This window comes from Neodiprion pinetum, chromosome 5 (assembly GCF_021155775.2).
Source record: "Neodiprion pinetum isolate iyNeoPine1 chromosome 5, iyNeoPine1.2, whole genome shotgun sequence".
In the NCBI taxonomy this organism is placed as follows: domain Eukaryota; kingdom Metazoa; phylum Arthropoda; class Insecta; order Hymenoptera; family Diprionidae; genus Neodiprion; species Neodiprion pinetum.
Window position 1 is genome coordinate 5,246,205 of NC_060236.1, and position 26,114 is coordinate 5,272,318.

The window sequence follows — 26,114 nt, forward strand, 5'->3', positions numbered from 1 at the left end:
CGATCGTAAATTCCAACGTTGCTCAAGACTGGTAGGTATAGGTATCCGTATAGCCAGTCACCCATTCGGTATTCCGGCTCCTACTTCGGACCTCTTCATTTTCAAAATCAAGGTAAAAATCTAGATCCCAATCCCAATTCGTTTCTTCTCCGAAACGGAATGCTTCGAATGGCCAACGTGACGTGGCGTGTTCCAATTGTACTTCGTCTGGAGCCTGACGGTGGAAAATATCCGTGTTAACTCACGCCGCTCTCACGATCTTAATTTAATACCGCGTCCCTGGAGGATGGCGTGTAGCCGATCCTGAAGGACGTGGCATTCCTGTCTGATCGTCGCGTTGTTGTTATTTAATGATACATTATACCTATGATTTCGACCTTACGTGATTGGTCAAAGGTCATTTTACCGTCGAGCATATACCTACTGAAATGTGAAGTGAACTATGAGTATTAACTGCGACGTACAAAACCTCCAGTGTTACAACAATTCTACTTAATTACAAACTAATTAGGGACTGTTCGACAAGTACGATCGCTTTTTTGGACGATTTTGCCTGAATCCCTTAAAATAATACGTCACAAAGCTTGACACCCTTTTTTGTCTATTAATCCAGAATCCGATCTATTTTTAAGATTATCCATAACGAAACATGTTCGAGGAATATAAATGAACAGGACGTCTCGTTTTTCCAAACGCATTTATCGAATGACCCCTAACGATTTTTAATGTTATTCTTATTGACTCCGAGTCATAGCAATTACGATCGCATCACTATACATGTAACTTTAATATCCGATAGCAGAAATCGCAAGCAGTTGTATTTATTTTTCAATCTCGTTTTATCATCCAGCAGATGCTATCTCGCTACGTAAGCTGCTAATTAAATTTACTTTGTTATTATGTATTTATAACGAGTCTGCATTTCGACCACGAGAAATATTCAGCTCAAAAATATCGAGTTCTCGGTAAAAATGTTATACGAGTATCCGTACTCGCTCCCTTGGAACGAGAAACCTGCGCCCCGTAGTTCCTGTATGGTGTCCCATTTCCTGCGTGCAGGGTCGGTCAAAATTCTGGGTGAAACCAGAGAGTCGGTAACACACGATTCTCGGTATCGCGAGTTTACATGTATATTTACAGGAATCGTCGATGAAATAAGAATACCACGACAGAAATTCGGAGTCGGTTACGTGCTTGTATACCCGCCAGGTGAAAAGTGGTTGTAGCTACTAATTGTGCGGTTGTGAATAACACGGAATGCCTGAAAAACGCTTACAGAACGTGCGCTGTAAATTGCCAGGCGAGAAACGCTGCGGGTTCTTGCCGCAGGTCAAGAAATCCCGGTTCGACGTGAAGCCGGTTTTGATTACACTTGTCTGCAAAAGAATGTTTTATTTCAACTGCACGGGATGTTTTTGGTAGATATTTTGTTTTCGATTCTGCTGAATACAAAAGTGACTTCAATTTTCCTCCATCGCGTGAACTGCTTTTCAAAAATACAAGGTCCTTGCGTAAAAATAATGAAAAAACCACCACTTCGTTGGAATGACCTAAACAATATTTCTTATGAAATTAAACAAATAATTTTTCACGAAGTGTACTTAGCATTCCGTGTTCATTCTATTTTTCCTATGAAACCTTTTCTTCTTCTCTTTGATACCACTCCGTACACGTTTCCGGTTTCATTTTTCTGTTTCCCTGTTTGTATTTATTCTCGAGTCTCACTCTGATACATATTAAATGAAAGTGAGAAATCACCTTTGCGTACGATCTTCAGAATCAAGAATGGGATACCAGATTTCGAGTTAAACCGGAGTTTCACTCTGAATGAAACCACAAACACTTCTTAAAAAAGAAGAAAAAGAAAAAAAAAAAAAACCAACGCGATGGAATTTCCCGAGTATTTCTTCCGGTTTCAGTAATAAAAAATCTGTGCAGTTTTTTGGTAGCAAACCCGTGTCACAGATACTTTATACAATGGCCATCGCGGTTATCCTGAATCGAATGAAATTTTAGTTTCTTTGTTTATTCTTCGCTATCTTTCGTCGATTTTTCATCCGCTTCGACACCTGACTCGCAGCTGCGAGCTCCTGATGTCGTCACGGTTTTGGGCACGGTTGTTACCCCGTGTTTGAACTCCGGCTGAACCCTTCCGTGTTTATGCGGCACCGTCACGCGTTTCACCGTCCGTGACGACGAGTTCCGCCAACTCGCATCGCAGCCCAACGCATGAAAGACAACACCGATAATATCATTCGGGGATAAGCATCTAATTTGGCGTCAAGAACGGTCGAGTCCTGCAGGCATGCCCGATACGATATTCGAAATTCCCGCCATCTCGCATCACGAAGCCGTTGGTGCGAAACGTTCAGCGAAGCTTTTCGACGTTGTTTGAAGTCAGTCGCGCGGTTTTAATCTGCGATTCCGATAATCGTCGACGCGTTTACTGCGAACAGATCGAAACTTGGTACGATTGCGGCGATACAAAACCAGACTTTGATAAAAACTCCACGCCGCTTTTGGATTACTCGTGACATTTGGCCGAATCGAAGAGCCAAGCGGGTCACGAAGCGGTTCTGTCAAAGCTCGAGAGTTAATTAAGCTCGTTTGATCCAAACGAAGTACGAAACCGAGCGGAATCTTGACTTGCGAGGCTGTAATTTCTACGCAAATAAAGACTGAGAGATTTCCCCAACCCCTGTGTGTGCGCGCGTCAAATACGCTAGCAGAATTACTTTATTGTTCGTTATCTTTAAGCGAAAATATTTTTTTGAGAAGAACTCGCGACAACGAGGAAGAAAATCGGTTTTACCCGATAAACCGCGCCGATTATCGGGTATCGGTTACTTTCCCCTCGAATTTATTGTACTTTTGAAAATTCGTTGAAACGAAAAAAGATCGGTAATTGAAACGAAGGTTTTCAATAGTTTACAGACTAAACGAGAAACGTGGAAAGTAGAAAAGACGAGTGTATAATCGGCCTAGAGATCCAGGCAGAGGAGTGGAACTAAAAAGAGGGGATAAAATACTTGGGTAGGTATAATTTATGCAAATTGGTTTGCAATCGAGTATTGTCTAGCAGCTAGCCAGCTCTCATCTGACTCGCCTAACTACGGTATTGTTATTATTGCACGTACACGCGTTGTACCTACGAATCAGGGTGAAGACATTCAACGCGTGGGCTGACATCCAGCTACGATAAACGTAGGCAATGTTAGCTGGCGCCTCGACTCCGCGTCCCACCAACGATCCAAAGCTCCTTCTTGTTATCCCGCGTTTTTATTTAGTTACACAATTGCTACCTGCGTCATTACATGCTCACCGTCAAGCGGAGCCTCGCACTTTTTGCTCCGATGTAGAAGCGCTCAGCTTTGTTGTTCAACGATTTAACTGCAATAAAACAACCGCGCTGATGCGATTTATGAAAATATAGACCGATTTTCTTTGTGTTAACAACTGCCAAGTCACGTATCAGCGATACGATCAAGATTGCTGCAAGTGAATTTATCTCGTGTTTGATTGCATTGCGGATTAAGGGCCGTCAAAAAAATGATGAAATCAAACTGTAAAATATGGAATTGAAGTTGACTGAGTGGGATTTTGTGCAAAGAATCTCTCCGCATTGCGAGGACGTAATTGAAAAGTGCAAATTAAGGTCGGTGGAGAAATTTTAGTTGATAATAACTCTGTAAATCTCACGTTATTGTCTAATGTCATTTTTTGCAATCAAAATTTACTAAAAACCCTCACCTGAAATCGTCAAGTGGGATAATTTAGAATTTCACTAGAATATTGAACAAAGGGTAATTTTTTGTTTTTCAATCGAAGGAATCAATAAGGCGATAAACTACAATCGCTCTGAAGTTATCACGTGATATTTACTTGTAAAGAATTTTTAGTCGAAGTTTGAACTTCTATTTTACGTTGATACGTCGCAGAAATTTGCATTCAATCCGACCATTTCAAGACACAGATTTTAAACATTCAATTAACGATTCTTTCGCCTCTAGAAACTTGTCGTTGGGATATAAAATAACGAAATACGTCTTCAGAGCGAAATAAAAAGCTCGGCAAGATATCGTTCAGTTTGTTTATAATACATAACAGAGATAAAGTGTAAAGATAAGATGCGAGCGAGGCAGATGCCTGGCTGCGGTTCCCAAGCTCGATATATATTGTTAGCAAGAATTATTGTGTACTCTAGGTGTACACGTAATTAGCGTTGCGGAGTATCTGTGTCGTTTTCAAACCGGGACTAATTATTACCCCCGATGTTTAACAAAGATTGTATACAATTACACGTAGACAAGCTTCGTATCAAAAGCTCCCCGTGATCGTCTCGAGGGCGTGTAAACGTCCAGTTTGCAGGACGACCCGATAATTGCAGAGTGTCCAAAGCTCGAATTTCCGAAGGCTCGAATCCTCCGGGAGCTTGTTCCCTCTTTATTTTTCGTCATTTTACCTCCGCAGCCTTTGTAAAACGGTACTTTCTTCTCGCGAGCGAGTTTCAGAGGCTCGCCTTCTGTCAGTCAGAGTTGAACCATCAACCAGATCTCAGACTCGGAATTATCACGCGTTATTCTCACCGTAGTACGTGTCTGAGAATTGTGCCGCATTGTACTTAAATACCTATTTCGTTTCACGCAGGAGTTTTCCTCATGACGTTATCCGACATCCTTCGGCAGCAGGACGTTTCCTGGACCGCGATGCTGCCTCCGTGATGATATCGTCTCGTGGTCACCGATGCTCCGCAGGCTCGCAACCTTTGACGAAACATCGGCCCCAAGACCGGCATGGGAAGACACTCAGGTCAGAGTTAGTTGAGGCTATCAGTTTTCTGGATGCAAATTATTTGGGTGACGGAAAGTACGGCGGGTTGTCGAATGCGGAGAACCATTCCTGGCCTTGTGAACTCATTTTTATTTTTCTTGAGACGTGTGGGAGAAATTTAACGGGCGGGGTCGAAGTTCCGAAATTGAAAAGCTCCGAAAGCGCATGATTACGAATTATTTGGTTGGCGAAACTTGAAGTGAAGAAATCAAACTTTGAAGAATCAACAAAGTTTCGAATGGTCGCAAGATTCCGAAAATTCAAACTTACGATGGAACAAAGTTCCGTGAAGTCTGATTCCTAAATTTCGAAAAATGATGTTTCGATAGAGTAAAATTTCGAATATTAAAGTGTACTCGCACAGCGTATTTTACTCAACGAGTGGGTGTAAAAAATTAGAAAAACCAAAAATCGGAATGACCAGGATTCGAAACGTAAAAATATCGAAAGTCCAAAACAAAGAAAGATCAAAGTGGTGAAATTTCACCAAGCCAAAAATTCACAGAAATGTAAATCTTTGATCATTCCATTCATCATGACCATTCGAAACTTTGATGTTTCATCGAAGTTTCATTTTTTTTACATCAAGATTCGACATCAAAATATTCGGAATTTCGCTCTTTCGGAACTTTTCAAATTCGGGATTTCAACCCCGCCCCAAATTTACCGGGATTTTTGACGCGATCCAGAGAGGAAGATAGAAGACGGAGTTTACTTAACACACTGTCCGAGTGTCATATATTATAAAAAAAATCAGCTACACCATGCCCGAGTGTTTTTACGTAGAAAAAAGGGAATTTCTCGCGTTCGTTGAAATCTTGTCTCTAGGACTCGGCAGACGACTCTGTAAAACTTTCGGGAATTTCAGAGACATCAAAAGAGATAGTGAAATGAAATGTTCCAAAGAAATTATCTATAGAAACACATAAACGAATTTTATTGTACTAGCTGAAACAATTTCTAACCAACCGAAATTCTTTCCCTCCTTTTTCTTGTGCTGACTGCGCTCAACTGGAACAGTGAACGAAATATTTCATAATTTTCCCGATGTATTCAAAAATAAAAATATACGTCATCGATACGTAATAAAAATTCAATTTAAATAATAAAATCTAATTTTTCAACAGGCGTGTGTTCCAGAGGATCGAAAAAAAGCGTAATTCTCTACACAACGGACTGCGGTGAAGAGAAGGAAGATTTTGGCCTGAAGATTCAGCAGCGTTCGATATCTCTAGTGAGTAGTGATCTAGTGATTTTAGCGCGAATTATTCGTGGGTCGCCTGATAATAGGACATTATGTAACAAGGGAATAATCGACTTTTATTCCTGTGATACATATATAGGACTTTATTCCCGACTCAACTCTGGTCACATTATTAACTTAAAAGTGTTTTCCTTTCGAGTGTAAGTCTGATCTATCGGTCTGAAAACTATAATATTATCAAAAGTTTACAATAATACAGAGAGATAGTAGTTCAAGATGGAAAAGAAAGAGAGAAGACCGGCGAATCCGAAAAATTAATTTGTGTGAAACATAAAGTCATATTTCCCGTAAGCGAGGGAGAAAAGTGATACTTTTTTCTCACAGATGAGGGAATAAAGTAAAGAGGGAATAATACGCCACTTTTCAGGTAAAAAAGCGAACATTATTGTTGAGTCGGGAATAAAAATGGTTTTATATAATCAGTTTATTACAAAAATACGAAGTATGTCGGGTTAAACGTGGATTGCGATACTTGTCTGTAGATATTCGCAACGTACGCGTGCATAACTGACATTGAAACCGAATTATGCGGACGTGAAAGAGGAATTTGCGATAAGACTTCTCGTTCGATTCCACGCATGCGTAATGGCTGAGGTCGATTTACTCGTGGGGTTGGTAAAACGCGTCGTTTCTCTTATCTCCCCATACTTGACGGGCATTCCCCCATTCGCGATCTACTGACCACTTATGCGAAAATAGAACCGGAGAAGAATAGCGAAGGAGGGAGGCTTCGGCCCTTAGTCGGTTGCCTCGCGATATCATCTCGTACTCTCGTCCAGTCGCAGTCTTCGCAAAATTCATTACCATGCAGGTGAAATGCAGAAATTCTTTGCAACGTGTGCCTCGCAAAATAGCAACGATAAATTGAACAGATACAGCCAGCGGGATTCAGGAGAATTGAAAAATCGTTATTCAAATATTTACAGTTTTTTTTTACTGTACTCCAAAAATATAGTGCTGGGAGAAAAAAAAGAAAAAAAACAATAATTAGATTATTACCCATGAAAAATCTAGCGTATGTTATTATTCCTCCCGATTGTCGTCGCTATTTCTATGTTTTATTGATGTTAGCGCGACAATAAATTGGCATAAAGGATGTATCCGACTAAATGAATCTAGTAAACTGAATAAATTGAGCAAACTGATTTTGCGTTGCAATTATCAGAAAATGTAGTATTGATAACATTAATCGCACAAGATAGTTACTTTTACTTCATTGCGAGTTCCTTGTGATTCCAACCATATCGAAACAGTTGCTGTAACAATATCTGATCTAACTCGGATTTCCTGGTAACCATGAAATAAAAAAAAAAATAAATAAATAAAATAAAATAAAAATTCTCTTTACAAGGTGGAGTGAACGGATGGCCAACGATCACTTCAGGTAACGTGTAGACTCTGCGATTCCTATTTTAGTAAGAAGGAAAACAACGCTGGAACCCTTTAGCGAAGAGAAAATATTACGGAACGCGAATGACACGGGAGTTTCTTTTTTTTTTTTTTTTTATTCCACTAATCGCACACCTCCGCACACCAATTACAAGCAAGAGAGCGAGGTGCTGTGGCAAGTGATCGAGGTGAAGGTACAGTTACGGTATAAGCAGTAGCTACTCGCTTCTCAAGAGTAACACTTCCGCTGCAGAAACTTCTGCGCAAGGTTCAGGGCTCGGTTTAATTTCTTTTTATTTTTTTATTCCTTTTTTTTTGTTCGTTCTCTCTTGTTAATTTTTTTACTTGCGAGGGACTCGACATACGGCCGTGGCATTTTTTGTCCCATGAATCACACATGCAATTACATCGCGCGTCTCTCTCTATTTCTCTCTCGAGGCTTAAAGTCCGGGGGTGAATTTTACTCCTCGGTAATTAACTTATGGGAAAAAGGGTGATTTTTTTGTCCCCGTAATATAACCGTGTTTCCAGTTCTGGATGAGAGTTGAAAACGAAGGAAAAAGACAATAATAACGAATAACCATCGGACCGTCGGCGGGCACCGCATAATTAGGGTAACTGTACCAATAATTTCCGGCAGTAGTATATATAAAAACGATTTTTTCCCTTCCTCCTTGCAAAATTTACCGTTAGACGTATTAACGCGCGCTTAGATTATACAATCACGCCAAGTAGTTAGTGCATTTTATTGTGCATTTAGTTGCAAAGTTTTGTTTACAACACGGGTCGAATTATATCACCTAACAAAATTTAGGTATCTGTAATTTCGAACGAAACATCATAGCGAGTTCTCTTTTATATCATATAATGCAATATTCACCTCAAAGAATTCTGACAAAATGTTCTTGACGGATGAATGATTTTTGGTACACGAATCGTCGGCTTGCCAGGCTTAAATCCTGTACTGACCTATATACCTTTACATATATATATATATATGTATATATATATATAAAGGTAACTCGTTCTCGAAATATCATCGGACAAAAAAATTGATCCCTCACATATACACATCCATCTGAGAATAATTAGAAGTGATTCTCTAAACTTGAAAACGTCAGGATCTAGTAAAAACTCAACTATTCGTTTACCGTGCGATTACGATAATTCCCTTGTTTCTCTGAATACAGAGAAACGAGAAGTTAAAAAAATCCCTAGACTCCCGCGGCGATGAATCTGCGGATGTTTCGCAACCGCAAAACGCCTTTATTATACATTCGGCCGTCCGCCGTCCGAGGCGGCAGCTTGGCATTCTTCGCCCACGTCGGCGACACCTTTCGACCCTAGAGAAGAATGCCTGCAGCGTCTGTTGCCTGGACTCGCGCGTTTTTTAGAACGGGTCACACGTCGAGTCGGGCTGCGGGAACCTGGAGGATCCTTGTCGCGGGTGAAGCGATCGGATTTATATGCAAAGCTCGCCCGGTATCGTGGGGTTCTTCGATTTCCTGGCCCCTGACCTCTCCCGCGGGTTAGCAGCGGAATACCGATCGCCCGGAATGAGAATAACGCCGTTTATTTTCCTGCGGTTTTGTTCCTTTTTCCCCCGCCGCACTCGCTTTCGAACCGCTTCTCGTACTCGCTGCACGGGGTAATTACTTCTTTACAAAGCGAGAGGAAACACGCACGTTACATGCTACGGAATACGCGTTACCGGATTGTCAAATTTGATTGTGGCTAGGCACTGAGAAAAATTTCATTTGTTACAGTAACTAGAAAAATTCAGTAAAACAGGTATCGTTGAAAGACTTTGAATGTTGTCGGAGTTACGAAAAACGAGGTACGCCTAACCATTTTGGTAATTGTAACGCCAAATCTAATTTTTTAGTCAAACAAGGCTTTAACGTCAATTTATCGTTGCGCGAGCATTAAATTTTCGCAACAGTTGCAAGAAAATCTAGCAACGGTGATCGTAACGAGAAAGAATAGTAACGGATACCTGAGTTTCCGGTAACAGCTAGAAAACTAATTTTCATTTTCTGCCTAGAACTATATTTTTCGATTGTGGTAAAAAATAAAAATAGTTAAGGACTGAGCGGTTACCGGAACTGAAAATTTATCTCAGTGCGGGAAAGGGCGGATCATTCTTGCCAATTTCATTTTTGCAGAATTTTAGAGCAATTCCAGATGGTAGAAACAAGAAAAACTAGGAGAAATTTATCACGATTTTTCTTTCGTTCTTGTTACTAATTGCAACCCTTTTCTGCACAAACGTTCGGGCTTATATTGAATTTTATAAATTTTTAAACCTTGCGAATTGTGACAGTTTTACAATTTTTACGCGTTCCCTGCGAATGGTCAATTCTCCAAGTTTTTATTTCAAAGAAATGTATCGTTTACAATGGGGCTCCAAAGTACTTTGACAAAGATGGAAAAATATACTCGAGTTCAATTGAAAATAGAGTCAAAATGAAGAAAAATTGAAAACAAAAGATTGATCAAAATAATTATGAATTTCATACTGTCAAAGTAATTTTGAACGCTACTGTAAATTGTATTATTCTTCGCCGAGCGTAATTATACGTACTCAGAATTTTTCAAATCTCCGAGATGGTTGTTCAATTTTTAAGATATATAGATCAGATCATTATCAATATATCGCTTAATACAGAATTCATTTTCTCACTTGCAGACCGCCTTGCACACCGGGAGCAACGCTCAACAGCAACAACTTCTAGAGCCGAGAATGGCGCAGCTAGAAACTTTGGAGGCTAAGGTAAGACTGCTATTTAAAATATTTTCCATCCATGACATATTTTTTCCTCGAGTCCGCGTGGCGTTGAAAGAAATAGAGAACTTTCACAGCCGATATCGATTATTACTGCGTTTAAAATTCTTCTGCGAACACCAATTAATTTTATATCCAATGTTGTAAAAAGGCGATCACTCCAGCTATAAAAAACAAACTAGCTACGAAATTATGTACACTTCTACTCCGTGCCGTGTAAGACGAAATCCTCCGAGCTGTTCGAAACGTGTAACAAAATCATCTTCGTCATTATCGTCATCTCATATCGTTTTTGTCCCGAAGCCCCCGTGTGTTTTATTTTATTTATTTTTTTGTTTTCAAACGTGGCAAGCCGAAGGCGGTTGGTTCGGCTCGGCCCGTCGATCGGGGACCGCCGTAAGGCCCTCGGCTACAGGGCCTGTCCGACCAGTGATTTATATGCAGATGCGTGGACCAAACTCCGATCTTTTGGACCCAACCCAAGGGTCTTGCTCGAGAGCCATTAAAACCGCCCCACGCCCGGAATCGGTCCTGATCTCCAGTGGCGTAGGATTCGGATCCTGCAGATTTCGAGTTAACTGCGCAGAAAGGAATAACCGAGGGAATAACACGACACCTGCAGAAAAAATTTTGCCCAGCTGTTCCGTTATTTCGCTGAAAATTCTTCAGTTGGTCGTAATATCTAATAATCAACTAAAATATGCACATTTATCCATACGGTGTTGGTTAAATAAATTAGGGGGGGGGGGGGGGGAAGTATTTTTATGCAATATTTCAAAGTCGAGCACCGGAGGATCAATTTATAGTTTCTTTTTTTTTTACAGTTGATTCAACTTTGTGTGGCTTTTTTTACACCCTAACAGGTATTTCCAAACTGCGTAAACATAGCTGTGATCAATTTTTTTTTTTTTTTCTCAAATTGTTAATTATATTTAATTAATTGCCACAACTTTTAATTTTATAGACGTATGTATACAATTGAACTTTGGCGAAACAAACAGGTAAAATAAATCACGTCTGCGTTGGATTGAACTCGTTTTATTCAATTTGTGGAAATTAACGCGTCAACAACGCGGATTTGCTGTGACTCGAGAATACTGTAATTACTGTTTAGTCGTTACGTGTGACCCGTTTTCAAACACGAGCGATGACGATTGATAATAAACCTTGATTCCGCATCCGTCAGTCCATTTTACCCTTTCATGATCTCCGTTCATTTCGTTTCGTTTCGTTTCACGCCTCACACTTTTTATGTCTGGTTAGGCGTTTGGACCAATTTACAATTTTTATGCAGACAATACGCTACGTGAAATTTTTTATTAATAACAGGCCAATAAGTTTGGTGGGTGTCGAAAAGTAGAATAATTCACAAGTAAAAATATCGACTTTTTAATTGTGCGTAAGTCAGAAACAAAAACGTCCGACGATCCTATGACTCGACTTTCAATAATTTTTCCTCTCTACGTTTCGAATTTCGTACAATTTACACTTCTGTAGATACTTGGAAATTCTACAAAATCCGTTATTTTTTCCCTTCCGTTGTGCGTCCGTTCTACATTTCGACCTACCAACCGACGCTTCAATATCTTTTCCTTCACCGTTTTCCTGAGAAGAACGATTCGATAAATAATTTCTACCAAGAGTAGAGTTATAAAAATAAGTGAAAAATTCCGTTTCTACTCGGACAAAAGAGACTTGAATTCGTCTCGCAGCGGACTGTCGTACGCCCTTGGTTCCTGGAACGTAGACAGATCTGCCCTGGGAGATTGTGAGTCCGTTGCAGGAGTCAGTGACCCTGACCGTCTGGACATACGGGTGTGCGGTCCCGACCGGAGGGAATGTTTTTTTCAACACCGCTGTTTTCTGGCTTACCAAAAGTGGAATACGCGACCGGGTACCGGGGTAAAAAATTCTCCCGGCAAACAAGGAGCCTTGCTAAAAACGCTCGATTCATCCCGCAGGCGCGTCCTCTGGGACAGCTGTATAATTCGCATCCTGATAGTCTCCTGGAAAATTCGTCCTATTCCCCTGAAGTACGCGTCTGATTCGAAACATCCATCAGGCGAGTCAAGGATTCGTATAAAACGCGCAGGCATGTTTGTGTGTGCACGTATAAATAAACACGTATTTTTTTACTCGAAAGCTGCTTTACGACAACGGTGAGAAAACACTTCGTGCCGCAAATCTCTACTATTTAGACGCTGCCTCTCCGGACGTACGATTGTTCTCCTGGTGGATTGCTTGCTCGTTTCTCAGACGCGACCAGGGGTCAATCATCCTTTGATTGTGAGTGTCGAAGTTGCGAATTTGAAAAGTTCGGAAAGCGTATAATTTTGTGGCGAGACTCGAAGTAAAGAGATCAAAATTTGAGTAAACGTTATGCTTCGGGAACTTTTCAAATTTGGACTTTTCAACCCCGCCTTATATTTTGCCGCGCTAAACGTTCAAAATGTACGGTATGAACGGCTAGTTTGACGGAAAACTCCCGACGCACACGACTTTCCTTTAAATAAACGAATAAATGAATAAATGAGCAAAGAAAAGGAAGCACGTTTGTATCACGCGGCTGTAAATCCGCGGCCGCCGGAAGAAGTTTATACGACTCGGTAGCCGCTGCGATAAACACCCTCGTATAAACGCCGTGTTATTATCCCCATTCGAGGCGTATATAATTGTCGTTAATAATTAGACACGGAAAATTAAGTGTCCTTGTTAATATCTGCCCGTTGGTATCCCAAAGCTCGTCGTAAATACTGCGTAAAATATCCCTCGACCGAGCCCTGCAGGTACGAGATGAACGTTTCGCGTCCTGGAATAACCGGAGCTTCGATCCGCGCCGAGCAGACTCGATTAAAATTAATCAGCACGCGATTTACAATTACGAAACTGTCGGTTATAATTGGAACGGCTTGTATAATATACCTAACTGTTTGCCGAGTAAAAACCGATCGCTAATTACAACGTGATTTGTATATGCTTAATTTTTTTTTTTTTTTTAATCCTCTGCGAAATCTTTTCTTCATTTCGTACCGCGTTAAAATAAATTACGTCAGCTTTACGCTCTCAAAATTGATACACAATTACAGTACCCAGTAATTATATTTTCCCCGCGCTCTTCCAAAGGTCGAGTGTTAAGTATCTTGAATGTAAGTTCAAACGGGTAAATTTTTCACCGTTCTTACATCGCCGGATTATAATTATGTTAAATTTCGTTGATTAGCGCGATTAGTGCGCGTTCAAAATATTTTGCTTCAGACTTTTTAGCAAAGATTTTACACGACTTGACGTAAAGCCTTGTCCGAATGTTGCGAATGATACCCGTTAATTATAATCGATGATCGCCTGTTTGGCTTGTGTTTCTATTCTCATTGTTTCGCTTCGTTCGGGGGAAATTTCCTCTTTTTTTTCTTTATTCGTTTGATCGAATTACACACTCGACGAAGCTTTACGGAAGCCGTTTGCTGGCACCGGACGACGAGGCGGAGAACAATCCTTCATTAGCTTTGCTGATAACGGATAAATTGTGACTGTCCGTAGTCCGTAAAACGCGGGGGCCGATTTTCGTCCCTCTGATTAATTAAAATCATACAGTTCGAAAATAACGGATCCGCGTTACGGCACTTGATGTTAAATTACATTTCCATATACACACAAATGTACTACATGTACACCTATTATGTACGGCGCAAAGTACACAAAGTACACAAAGTACACGAAGCACGTGCGTTATCGCTTCGCCACGCAGTTCAGGCACACCGTAAATGACGATGAAATAAAATTACACCCTTACCCCTCGGTTCTACAAGGGTTATAAAAACCCCAATAATATTATAACTCCGGTATTCCTGTTCTCATTTCGTCTCATTCATTCATTCGTTTCTTTCACGGCTCTCTCCTTTTCGAACATACCTCAGGAACCCGATACTTAGACCAAGAATTTACTTAATCGTGGGATTTAGAAGATGACTGTGAGAAGAATAAAATAACAGCTATGCGTGGTGGAATCATTGTGAGCGTGGGGATTCGCCTATACATGTGTAATACAGTATACGTACACCTACCGCTCATGTAAATTAGTTTCTGATTATATCCTTAACGTATAATTTTCAACGCTCCCATAATTTTTCTCCAGACGTATATAGGCAGTTATACGCACGTATGGGGCATTCCGTGACATCTTGATCAAGATTCCATAACGTCTATCTATCAGATTGGCTTTGTGTTTTTTTTTTTTTTTTTGTGCGAAAGTACACGAAGAAAAAACCAATTCGTGATTCTTTCGAAATTTTTACACCAAGCGTATCTGAAGTAGGACTTAAAAAACTTGTAGAAAAAACGCTATTATTTAAAATTTGAAATAATCCAGAAAATTTTTATAAAATGTAACAAAAATTTTGACACCTATCGGAAGATGGAGATTTCATAACTTCGAAAGATGAATATGAGAAATGGAAAAAAAAATTACAGAATTCGTAAAATGTTGGAGATATGTTATAAATAATACGAATGGAAGACGATAATTCGTCACGAATTTCAGCCGTTAAATGTTCGAAGTCGACGGTTTAAGGTATTTGACGTATACTGCGAGCTAATCGCGTCGTATATATATAATAACCGTGCGAGTGTCTGCCTATAAAACGCACAGCTTGTTTCGTAAGCCTGGAAGAAAGCAGAGAGTGTGACACTGCGGGCAATTCAGTGAGTCGTTAAAAGTCCGGAGGCGAATTGCGGGCATTAAAGCGATACGAAATTTTCATCTCTTTTCCTTTTCCTTTATTTTCGCACAGCGTGTTTCATCTGTAGAGTTGTATTACGTTGATATACAGGTATACCAATGCCGTGTATAAATTCTGGGGAGGATATACGCGCGTCACTTTGAAATTCCAAATGCATCCACGCGATATCATTAAAGCGCGAGGAGAATGATGAAATTGAAAAATAAAAGGATATCCAAAATGTTGCGTTGCACATATTAATTTGCACGAGTAATTGAGACGTTCCATGAGAAAACTTACGGCGAAGAATCTTGGAAGCACGGTCACATTTTCGCGGTAATTATTATGATATAAAACTGGGGACGGAGCTAAGGGAGAGAAAAATGAACCGAAATAAGACGACTGAATTATGCACACGAATGCATCGTTTTAGTCGGTTGTATCAATGACAGAATTACTATGCAAGTATTTTTCGACACCAGAAAACATCATCTTGAGTCAATAAAACAGAAAACTCAATGCCATTTTGTTGTTTGCTATCACGAGACAGAGTTGGATATTGTGTATTCATGAATTAATATATTCGTAAGCTGAGAAAATCTGTTCAACAGTATGAAAATGAAAAAATCTCAAACATCGAAATTCCGAACGATCGAAGATTCTCAGAAGCGCGAATTTCTGGCTTGGTGAAAAGTCACCACTACGAGCTTTTCTTTGCTCCGGATTTTCGATATTTTTATGTGCGGAATTTTGATCATTCCGGGTTTCGGTTTTTCTCATTTCTTACACCCACTCCCCCCCTCGGCCAATTACTTAATTATGAACCCCGTAACGGATTAGAAAATTTACGACGCCGCTGTCGACGGCGGGACGCAAAGGCAGGATCAGCATCCTTTCTCGGTTCAGCGATTAAGGCATCGTCGAGGTATCGCACCGCATCGCCTCGAGTACCGCGGATTTCGCGCATCGCTCTGCACCCACGCATCCCGGGGACCGGATAAACCGGATGTCTTGACCCCCGGCACCACGCGTCGAGCCCCAGCCTGGAACTGCTGGGATAAAATATCCAGCGATCGTTAAGCATCCTGTGAGTTTTATCGCCTAACAGTCCAGGACCTCCTACAACCGTAACTCAATATCAACGAATTAGTCCATAAACATCCAGCCCTGAAACCCGCGGGCTTTGTACACACATCTTTTACCCGTAAATCTCCGCTCGGGTACTTGTAGAGAGTCAGAGTGTAGTTTCGCCCTTTCCCTTCGTCTCGTTTACTGTGAAATTCAGAATTCTCGGAATCTCAACTTTTATGATCAATCAAAACAAGAAATGTGTGAGGATTTTTAATTAGTTCTCATTGCATTTTTTCACTGCATTTTTAATTTTGTGATACGGCAAGTATCTACCGTATGGTATAAAACTATATTCAAGTGCTTCGTTTATTTGGACGGAACTTTATTGAAAAATCGGACGTATTGCCGAAGATATTGTATAATATAGGATGGAATTCAAGAAATACCAAAGGATCAACTATCCCTAACATTTCTGACAAAGCTGCGTATGTACATTATTTGAGTACACGTGCAAACATTTTGTCGTCAGTTTGTACAAGTATCTTACAAGTATTTCAGGACCTTCGATTTTTATCAGTAAATGCGACAAGTTTCGCGATTTATTTCATTTAACGATGGTAATATTCATATAAAAAATGAATGATACTGATTTCGAATAAGAAATATTTGAAACGTTTCCAAGTTTCAACCTAACTTGGAAGAACAAATAACTCGAAATTGTTTCTCGAAACTATGTCGTTAATCACGCCAGTTTTTTTTTTACGTCACTTTATCGTGTTTCATTTCAAACTGCTCATCGAAATTCGTCTTCCCCGAAGCTGGGCGTTGAAGCGGTATTAATTTCGGGTCAGAATAATCCAAGTCGAGTGCAAGTGTAAGTTTCATACCTTACACGGGCTGCTGTTCAAAGCTTATATTGTCCGTCTGGTTTAGACGGTGTGATAATTATTCAGGCATGAAACGATCAAAGATGATCGCATGCATTTCGCCTCCGGCGAAATTACGGTCTGATTACGTGAAAGGCCACACCTGGGAACTCAAAGGTGATATAGAAAAATATTTCGCCATCCGTTTCACGCACAAGGTGAGCCTCCGTAATTACGATCGTTCCAAAAAGAACCCTTCGAAACCCAGAAATAACAGAATTGTACGAAGTGTTTGAAACGCAGTGAAGAAGCATAAGGTGTGAAACGATACTGGACAGAAACGTGTATTATTTGCACCCTGAAACATTTCGATACCTCGAGATCTGCTATTTTAAGGGAAATGCGATGAAAAAAAAATAAAAAAGAAACTGACAAATTGAAAAAAACGTACGCAGCTCGTGTTTTGGAATTGCGGGAGAGGTAGGCGATTTAAATCCGTCGAATACATAATTCTAGGTGTTCGTCTGCTTCGAGTACACATTTACAACATCTATAGGAATATATGATCGCGTTGAAGATCACAAGACGCGCTTCTAATGACTGTGATCCGAATTTGCATAAGGACGGCTTTGGGACGCTTGCAATTCGACCGGCAACCGCATGCTGGTCGATGGTTACCATGAATTTTCCGTATAATTATATGCAGATTACTTGCAAAGCTTCTATATTACAGTCTAACAGGTCTCAATTTGTCATAGCTTAGATTCCCCGATTACAAACTACAAGATCTAATCGCTAGCGTATACTATGAATGTACATACATAATGATTACATATATACAGATATGTTCGTCACAAGTTTATTGCACGCGGTTTCTAAAGCCATATATATTTCGTAACCGAATTCTGCCCAGGGCCAAACACTCGTGCATTTAGTGCGGTTATGTAAAAATAACTGTATAATAAACTACTAGCTACTTAATTAATTCTATCGCGATAATAACGCGATGTGATAAGACGTTCGATCAAAGTCGCATAAATTATTAAATTCAAAAACCTCACAACAATCACGCACGTTTGGTTTCGACTTACAACTATTATTTAACCCCGTCGCATATTACAATTGCACATAAATTTTCGTCAACGTCAAGCTGACGTGCAAAAAAAAAAAAAACTAATTTATCTTAACTTGCAACGTGTCTCGGGTAGTGGATATTCTTCGTTGACTTTTGAAAGTTAATTATGTATCAGAAAAAACTGTTAGAACAGGAATTTTTTTACATCAAATCATAATTTTAAATATGTTTGAATGTTTTTTTAATACAGAGTTCTGACTTTCTTTATTTTACCAGGATAAAATACGTGTGTCGATCTTAGATCATTCGTATAAGCTCTAGATGTGAGAAAAATGAAAAACGTATGTGTATATTGACGAAAAAAATGGACTAGTTGAAAGTATTTAACGTACGTATGAAAATTGAATGAGATAAAAAAAAAAAAAAAAAAAAAAAAAAATGAGAAATTTGTCACCGAACAACGCGACAAAGTTCAAGAACGCAAATTTTTCCGTAGGTATATCGTTAGATCACAAGAGCCGTTATTCTCAAACCTCAAAGTAACCAAATTATTCATCCATCACGCTGACCCCGTTGACAGTGGACAGAGATTAATTTTCGAATCATTAATATACGAGTCCGAACTCTCGCGAGATTCAACCTCTGTATAAAGAACAGGAATTTTACCTACAGCGATCACTTTGCGAGCGAGTGAAATATCACAGGCGCAACAAATCCAACGCGCCTACCTTTCAAAGCCTCTCGACAATACGAGCCGACCCTTTTATTGATCATTATTCCAGATGGCCAGCATCGAGGTGTCCCTCTCGACTACGCCGAGGCGAAAAAAGGGCGGAAGCATCGCCGGGGTGACTTCGTCGCCTGCGGGACATCGCGCAAGGGATGTTGGCAAGGAATTGGACGCCCTCCGAACAGCCCTTCGGGACAAGGAAAATATTATACAGAAGTAAATGTTTCCTAAAACCTGTGAATAAATTAAATTTTGCAATCAACCGCGTTCGAATTACGAATTCCAAAAACAACCGACTGATTTTTTTATTTCTATTTTTATTTATTTATTTTTTTCTACTCTTCGATCGTAAAAAATGCAATTGATTTTTCTTGCCGAATCTGTACTGTAACGATTACAAATTACAAAAGTAATCGAGACTTCGTTTCAATTGCTATATTTATGCGATTCCAAGCTTATTTCAGTGTCTCTGATTGGAAAATGATTTTCGCCTTAGTTTTCTGATTTCTCGATTGATTTCGATTTGCATTACGTATTGAAATTTCTAATTCGTAATTCATTTGTCAATTTTTTTTTATTCAGCATCTTGGCGTACCTGCTTCAGAATTTTGCCGTGAGCAAAATGATGACTAAACTATTTTTTTTTTTGCCATTATTTTGCTTGGCCTAAAATTACAGCGTTCACAGTCAGTAATCGTTGAAACGGAATGAAATCGCAAGCGAAAAATCGAGATTTGTTTTTTAACGAAACCGTTCAACGGGTCCACTTTGCAATTTATAAATTGTGCGGAAAACCGGTTTTGCGTAAATCTGAAATAAATTAATTTGCATTTGCGAAGTGAGCGTGACTTGAAATTTTTTTTCTTCGTTCCAGCTTGAAGGGACAACTGTGCAATACGCTGAGCAGTCGTTTATCCCTGCGAAACGGACCTTCCTTGACCGAATCCGACCGGAAGGCGGCTGAGGATCGACTCCAAAGATTGCGTCGCGACGCCGACAACAAACGGCTGGCCATAAAAAACCTCAAGTTGGCTTTAGAACGGCTCGATATTACCGAGTAAGTTTTATTGAATGTACTTGAAGCGAACTGAATCGTCTCGAAAGATTCGATATATAACAAGCCTGCGTGCGGAGTGGGGGTAGGAATGTGGAGATATCAGAAATAGAATTACAAGAGTAGAAAGAGAAAATATAGAATTTTGATGGCTCTATATTTTACCTTGGTATATATTCTTTTTTACTCCGACGATTCTATTATTTTGGCTTTCTATACTTTGACAAATTTACAAATTTTTACTTTCACTTTTCAGTACTCGTGAATCTAAAAAGAAAAATGCAATGTACCGATTGTTCTCATAGATGAACTTTTTAATTCTCAAAGCACGTTCGGAATGTTGGTGCGAATATAAAATACTGCGTATTCTTAGTTTCAAGTTGAGGAAAAAACAACTCACGTGACAATGTATTTCCGCATTATTGCCATTATTATCGATATCTCAATCAGTGTAACAATAGGTATGTTTATTCGGAAGTGATGCGAGACTTGTGCTTTAAAAAATTAATCTTCTCCATAACTTTCAACTCCCATATGGTCTAGTGGCTAGGATACCTGGCTTTCACCCAGGAGGCTCGGGTTCGATTCCCGGTATGGGAAATTTTTTTGGCAAAATATTTTTCCTCAACATTTCAATAAACTTTTGTTCGATTATCGATATTAAACGAGAATACTTGTTTTGGAGATTGTTGAAAAAAACAAAAATGCGGAGTTATCTCCGTCCCATATTATATGTATACCTATATATATATATACCTTGTATAGATATAGACGCAGCAGTTCATTCGTATTTTATACAATAAAAACGTCGATTATTTGTCTCGGTCACAGCAACATAGACGTGCGAATACAGCAGGCAGAATTGGAGTACAGATTGGGAAGAGAAGAACTGGAACTGTTGACCCTTCGGGAAGAGAGTCGAGCCCTTCAGGCGGCCTTAGAGCTTGCGGACACGCAAGAGAAGCAGAAAAATCACACGATATTCAGGTATAATATAATACGATATACGTGAACCCTGATATTACAATATCTTGCATATTTTTACCAGGTCGAGAAATTTCTTGAGAAATAAAAACGACACCTCTTCCCTGTTTCAGCTGTATTTCCGGATCCACGCAAGTCACCGTTCACGCCCTCGAAGTCAGCGCCGACCCTAAGAGTCCCAGATTTGGGGCCGGGCCCAGAGACGATGCACCGGGCCTCTACGTCGATTGGGCCGTTGAAGATTCGGGACTTTGCAAGGGCGACAGGTGAGCGTCGAAGGCCTGAGCAATCTAAGAAAAATGTGTACAAGTGTCATCCAATAAATGTTCTACATGTTGCATCTACGATTCTCCAACAAATTTGTGCCATTTTGTTGGTTTTTATTTTTATTTCTCAAATTTATAATTTTTTCAATATTTGATCCGTAGAATATTTCATTATATCATTTTCTTCTTCTTTTATCCGCAAAAAAGTACAAAGTTTTGTCAGAGAAGCTGAAAAGTAGACATGTACAAAAGGATTTCTCCGAATATTTTAGGTACCTTGACTCGCCGCTAGATGTCGCAAGTTCGCAGCGAGCGCGTAACTTTCTCGCAGGAGAAGCAATTAGTCAGTTCAGAGGCGAATTGAGACGTATTTGCGTGATATGGGGATTATTGACTCTTGATCCGGTTACTTGGAGACTTTTCGATGAATTACGAGTTTCCGCGAGTCCGATGAACGACGCGTGTTCGTTTCGAACCTCGCTTGTGCGACGAAGCATTCGAGGATCGGATCATGTCGTGGGCGTTATATACGAGCGGCGTTCTATCAACGCTTATAACAATGCAGAATCCTGACAATCCGCAGGTTCCCAGGCAGTCGTTGTAGCGTAGCGTGGCCAGAAAACACCGGAAGTTCGCCATGTGCTCCCGCTAATTGCGCCAGGCGAACCGGTCGCACGACCTCGTCCCCCAACGCTGTTACAATACAAGGAACCGCCTTGTTTTTAAGCATCGTGTTCGTAAGCACTGTAAGCAGACTTAACGTCGCGTGAAACGTAGTTTCATGAATTTGGCCACACGGATGTTAAATTTTTTAATTCACCAAGAGAGATACGGCGAAGTAAAGAAACAAAATTTCACGTGACTTAAACACGGATTATAATCGTTTCGAACGAAATTAATTATGTGATTGGTTCAGAATCGGCTTCCCCGGTAAGTAGAAAATAATTTCGAATTTAACGCAAGTCGTCGGATACAAGGAACATCTCATTAGTCATGTAACATTAACACCGTGGAGAGTTAACGATCCCCGTTTCCTGCCGCTACGCGCGGTGCGTAGTCGCAAATACGATTCTACTCGACGTTTGTAATTTTTTATTCTTTTATTCTCGGATTTTATCTTCTCGTCAAATCGGTCATATTTTTCGCAGAATACTGGAGGTGAACGGCAAGTTGGTCGTAGGTGCCGGAAGGAGCGATCTTGCCAGACTTTTGGCTGTCGCACCGGATGCGGCGCAAGTCGTTGTTCTGCGGAAGGGCGAATCCCTCGCTGCTCTTCGCACCCTCAGATCCGACAACCTTCGGCTCACTCACAGAATCGGTTACCTCGAGGAACAGGTCAGGGACCTTTTGACTCCATCTCGACCTCCGGCACCCGCCGAACCTCCGCCCAGTCGCCGCGAACACGTGCAGGTATTCGTCGTTCTTGAGCTTCTTTCTAGGTCCCCGGAACTGGAGGGTCGATTCTCGAGGTCACCTTAGAATAAATATGCCCAAAAACATGAAAATGAGATGAAGAACAGGAGAGCTTATTCATTTAAAACGTTCTAGTTGTAAAAGGTTCTCTCAAATTCGCGTTCACCACCATCGACGCAAAGTAACACGAACAAATTGTTTGAGATTTTTCATACCGTTTTTTCTTATTTTTAAAGGGGTAATACTACCGTACGTTCAATAAATCAAGGGTCATTTTCTAGGATTTATTTACGAAAAATGAATTGATTTTCAATTCTGTTTTTCATACATGTTTAATACAAGTCTTGAAGTACAAGAAAAAGTTTTTTTTTCATTATTTTAAAACAAAATGGCGAACAGACTAATGAAAGGAAACTTCTTTTTCCACGGGCAAATACTTGCACGTCGCAATTTTCAATTTAGAACAAAAAACGAAAGTTTTTAAAAGAAGACACTAAAATCTAGTGAAGTGCGAACGATTTTTCAGTAATATTAATTTTTACAAAAGTCGCAACAATTTGAAGGATAAAGTGAAATTTTTTTAGTCAAAGTTTCTCCTTCCAACTGCCGCCATTTTTGTATAAATCAGTATTTTTGAAAAATCCTACGTACTTCACTAGACTTTGGCATCTCCTGTTAGAATCCTTTTCATTTTCTGTTCTGGATTGAAAATTGCAACCAGCAGGTGGTCTATAGTGAAAAAAAAATTCAATACTCAGATTAACACGTAAGGAAAACAAAATTAAAAAATGTCAATTCATTTTTCTCAAATAAATTGTAGAAAATGAACCTTTATTTAACCCCATAACGTTTGAATCAGACGATTTCGTAAGACCCATTTGCTCTGCGCAGGTTTTTCAAAAGGGACCCCAAGTCACGGCTCTGGTTGGAAACCTGCCGGGTCTGGGGGCGAAAAGTCCGGCCGAATTGAGGCAGAGCCTGCCCACTGTCAGAACGAGACACGGGGATCATCCTCGTCGGATGAACGAAACGCGGCTCTCGAAGGAGTCGGACTTCGGATCCGACGGAGCTACGAGCCACGGTCACAAGGCGAAAACCAGGCAGAGACCCCAGGGTTATCAGTTGGCCAGATCGACGGCTAGCCTTGACTGCAAGCAGTCGCATTCCGGGATACAGCGGAGACCGCTTCGCGCGGAATCCGCCATGGAACAAGTTCACAAAAGCAGGAGAAACGCCCCTTCCTTACAGTCTCTCGAATTCGACTCGGAGCCAACGTACTACCGAATACAGGTAATAAAAATTCGACGAGGTGACGAACGATGCTAGTTTCATCTTTACTTTGAGCTTTGAAGTTTGAAAAATGGTCTACAATTTTTGAAACGTCGATACTACGAAAAGTTGGAATTCTAATATCGTCGTTTTCTTCGCTATTTTGTCGAATTTGAGAAAGTCTTCTTTATTTAATTTATATATAACTGAAAGAGAGAGAGAGAGAGACTAATTTCAACCTGAACCGTTCTAGTTCCAGAGAAAATTACGTACACCAGAATAGAACGTGTGTTAAAATCTTGTGAAAATCGTACGAAGAATGGTGTCGAAGTTTATACCGTGTGAAGTGTTGAAAGCTTTGTAACGAGTATATAATAACACAAGTGTGGTAAAACAATGCTGGGCCATTCTTCAAATCTCAGAGATCAAAATCAGTATGAAACCAGTATCTTTCATCCCTGTAATCACTGTTTATTTGCGACCCTTCTGTTATCATGATAGATAGAAGTTCGACAGATCATGGATCAGATTTGAAAGGGTGAAAATATTTGAAATTTTTTTTTCTTTTTTTTTACGCTTCCAGGATTCCCAATCCAGGGCATCCGAGCAGTCGGACGGATCCGTGATGTGTTCAGGATCCCACGAAAGCCGGACGCGTCCAACGCCACCAAAGAAGCCTCTACGTTTGTCGTTGCACAGAGCAGCTAGTCTCCAATCGGTTGAAAGTGCACCGCCAACGCCTCAGCACGAAATAAGTCGAAAACCGGTGAAGAGGAATTACCGGGGCGATCCTCCGACGGGCTTGGACAGAACGGAAGTTTACTCGGAGCGCGGAAACGAGCCGCTTCAGCCCATCCATCCAGTTGCTGGTAATCAAGCTCCGCAACCACCTCCGAGAACTCCGTCCAGAGCAGAATCCTGCCAAAGCGCTTTAAGGTGGCCTTCTCCGAGGCCGAGACCCCAGCTCGCCTCTGTTCCGATGGAGAAATGGTGCTGATGACGGGATGCATGGACGCAAGATTTATCTGTGGATTTTAGGGCGGCGTATTCAGGCAGGCGGCTGGAACAGTGGGTGAAATTTGGAAATTTGTACCTGGATCGGTGTTTGTTTTGTTTAAAAAGTATTGCGTGGATCGAGATTTATTTACGAATTTTTTTTTTTTTTTTAAAGAGTAAAACATGTACATCCAGCTAAATGCTTAAAGTTATTGGTAATAAAAATAATTCCTGACGAGTGATTCCGATAAATAAAATATGTGTAAATGAATCTCGATTTAAGTACATACTTTCGAGTTATAGAAACCCTAATTGCATCGAGTAATTGGTTGTCGATATGTAAATTACCAAAATTCATCCACGGTCTCGGCGTTCTAAACAGAAATTATGGGCAGCTGGCTCGTCTACGATTTATGTTTGTTGTTAACAGGCGTGTCTCTCCAAGGTACCAAGTTTCTTTATGAATTTCCTCGAACAATCTGCACTATCAGTTTTACCAATATTGTCGGTCTTGCCAGTAGCTTTAAAAGCTAAAGACTGAACGTTTTAAATCTATCAGAAATAAGTAGTTACGAATGTCATACCTATGCGTGTAATACATAATTATATATGCTAACAGTATTCGACAGTGTATTTTTCCAGGCTTAAAGCCTTGAGTTTAGTATATTAAATTAACAATGGAGAAAAGTAGTAATTGCACTTGATAGATATGATTGTTGATGTAAAAAGTGATAAGTATGATAATTACTCGTAATGAAATAGCCTGAAAGGACGATTAATACTGCAATAGGTATTAAGAATATTTGAATTAGTACGTCAGTTTGTACAAAATAAAATAATTACTCAGTTCACGTTAGATGTATAGTATACAAGTACCTATAACGGATCGTGTAACTGTCTAAACAATTGCAGTTACGCGTTAGAAAAGTCAGAAAGCGGCCAACAACCGCTATAAATAATGAACGATTTTTTTTTTTTCACTAACGAAATGTTTTACGTAGCACTTCGAGCAAAATTATAGAAATTCACAAGTCTGCCAGGCATTAATACTCACAAATTTACCGTCCTCGCGAATTTACGGAACGTCTCGTAGTATTTTTCGTAGAATAATTGAAATCAGGATTGATAAATCCTTGCAGAAGCTGCTGCGTTTAACGCTTACACAAATTGAGACGTGAGTTTAACGAAGCGATATTAGACTTGAAAAAATTTTCGGATGAATCCATGTGAAAATGTTTTCAATGTACCGCATCCAATATTTACGTATTCTTACTTTGATCATTTTGTGATTTCGTTTATACGAGTTGTAGAAAGTAAAAAAAAAAAAAAAAACAGCGAAACTGGTTATTCTTTTCTGTACAAATATTTACCCGCAAGAAAAATTATTCTTAGCACGGTTAAGATACG

The 26,114-nt window shown here is 40.0% G+C and overlaps 1 protein-coding gene, 1 long non-coding RNA gene and 1 other non-coding gene across 3 annotated transcripts; 2 read left to right on the top strand and 1 right to left on the bottom strand.

Annotated features, from left to right (window-relative positions):
• Positions 1-20,697, bottom strand: LOC124219098 (uncharacterized). Its single transcript, XR_006883319.2, has 3 exons — positions 20,536-20,697; positions 18,724-18,912; positions 1-214 (listed from the first exon to the last, which is right to left on the bottom strand). It is a non-coding gene; the product is annotated as an uncharacterized lncRNA (long non-coding RNA).
• sprt (PDZ domain-containing protein sprite) lies at positions 3,308-26,077 on the top strand. Its single transcript, XM_046626226.2, has 11 exons — positions 3,308-3,655; positions 4,648-4,809; positions 5,958-6,064; positions 10,173-10,256; positions 18,778-18,941; positions 19,600-19,782; positions 20,611-20,766; positions 20,877-21,029; positions 22,178-22,439; positions 23,334-23,732; positions 24,295-26,077. The coding sequence occupies exons 2-11, from the start codon at positions 4,794-4,796 to the stop codon at positions 24,706-24,708; spliced, it is 1,938 nt and encodes a 645-aa protein (XP_046482182.1). The 5' UTR covers positions 3,308-3,655; positions 4,648-4,793; the 3' UTR covers positions 24,709-26,077.
• On the top strand, positions 20,308-20,379 carry TRNAE-UUC (transfer RNA glutamic acid (anticodon UUC)). Its single transcript has one exon. It is a non-coding gene; the product is annotated as a tRNA-Glu (tRNA).
• Positions 26,078-26,114: the final 37 nt, after the last annotated feature.

Excerpts from the sequence above, each read along its gene's own strand:
- sprt (XM_046626226.2), top strand. Across the intron at positions 10,257-18,777 it reads TAGAAACTTTGGAGGCTAAG|ATGGCCAGCATCGAGGTGTC; the intron begins GTAAGACTGCTA and ends TCATTATTCCAG. Across the intron at positions 19,783-20,610 it reads GAACGGCTCGATATTACCGA|CAACATAGACGTGCGAATAC; the intron begins GTAAGTTTTATT and ends TCTCGGTCACAG.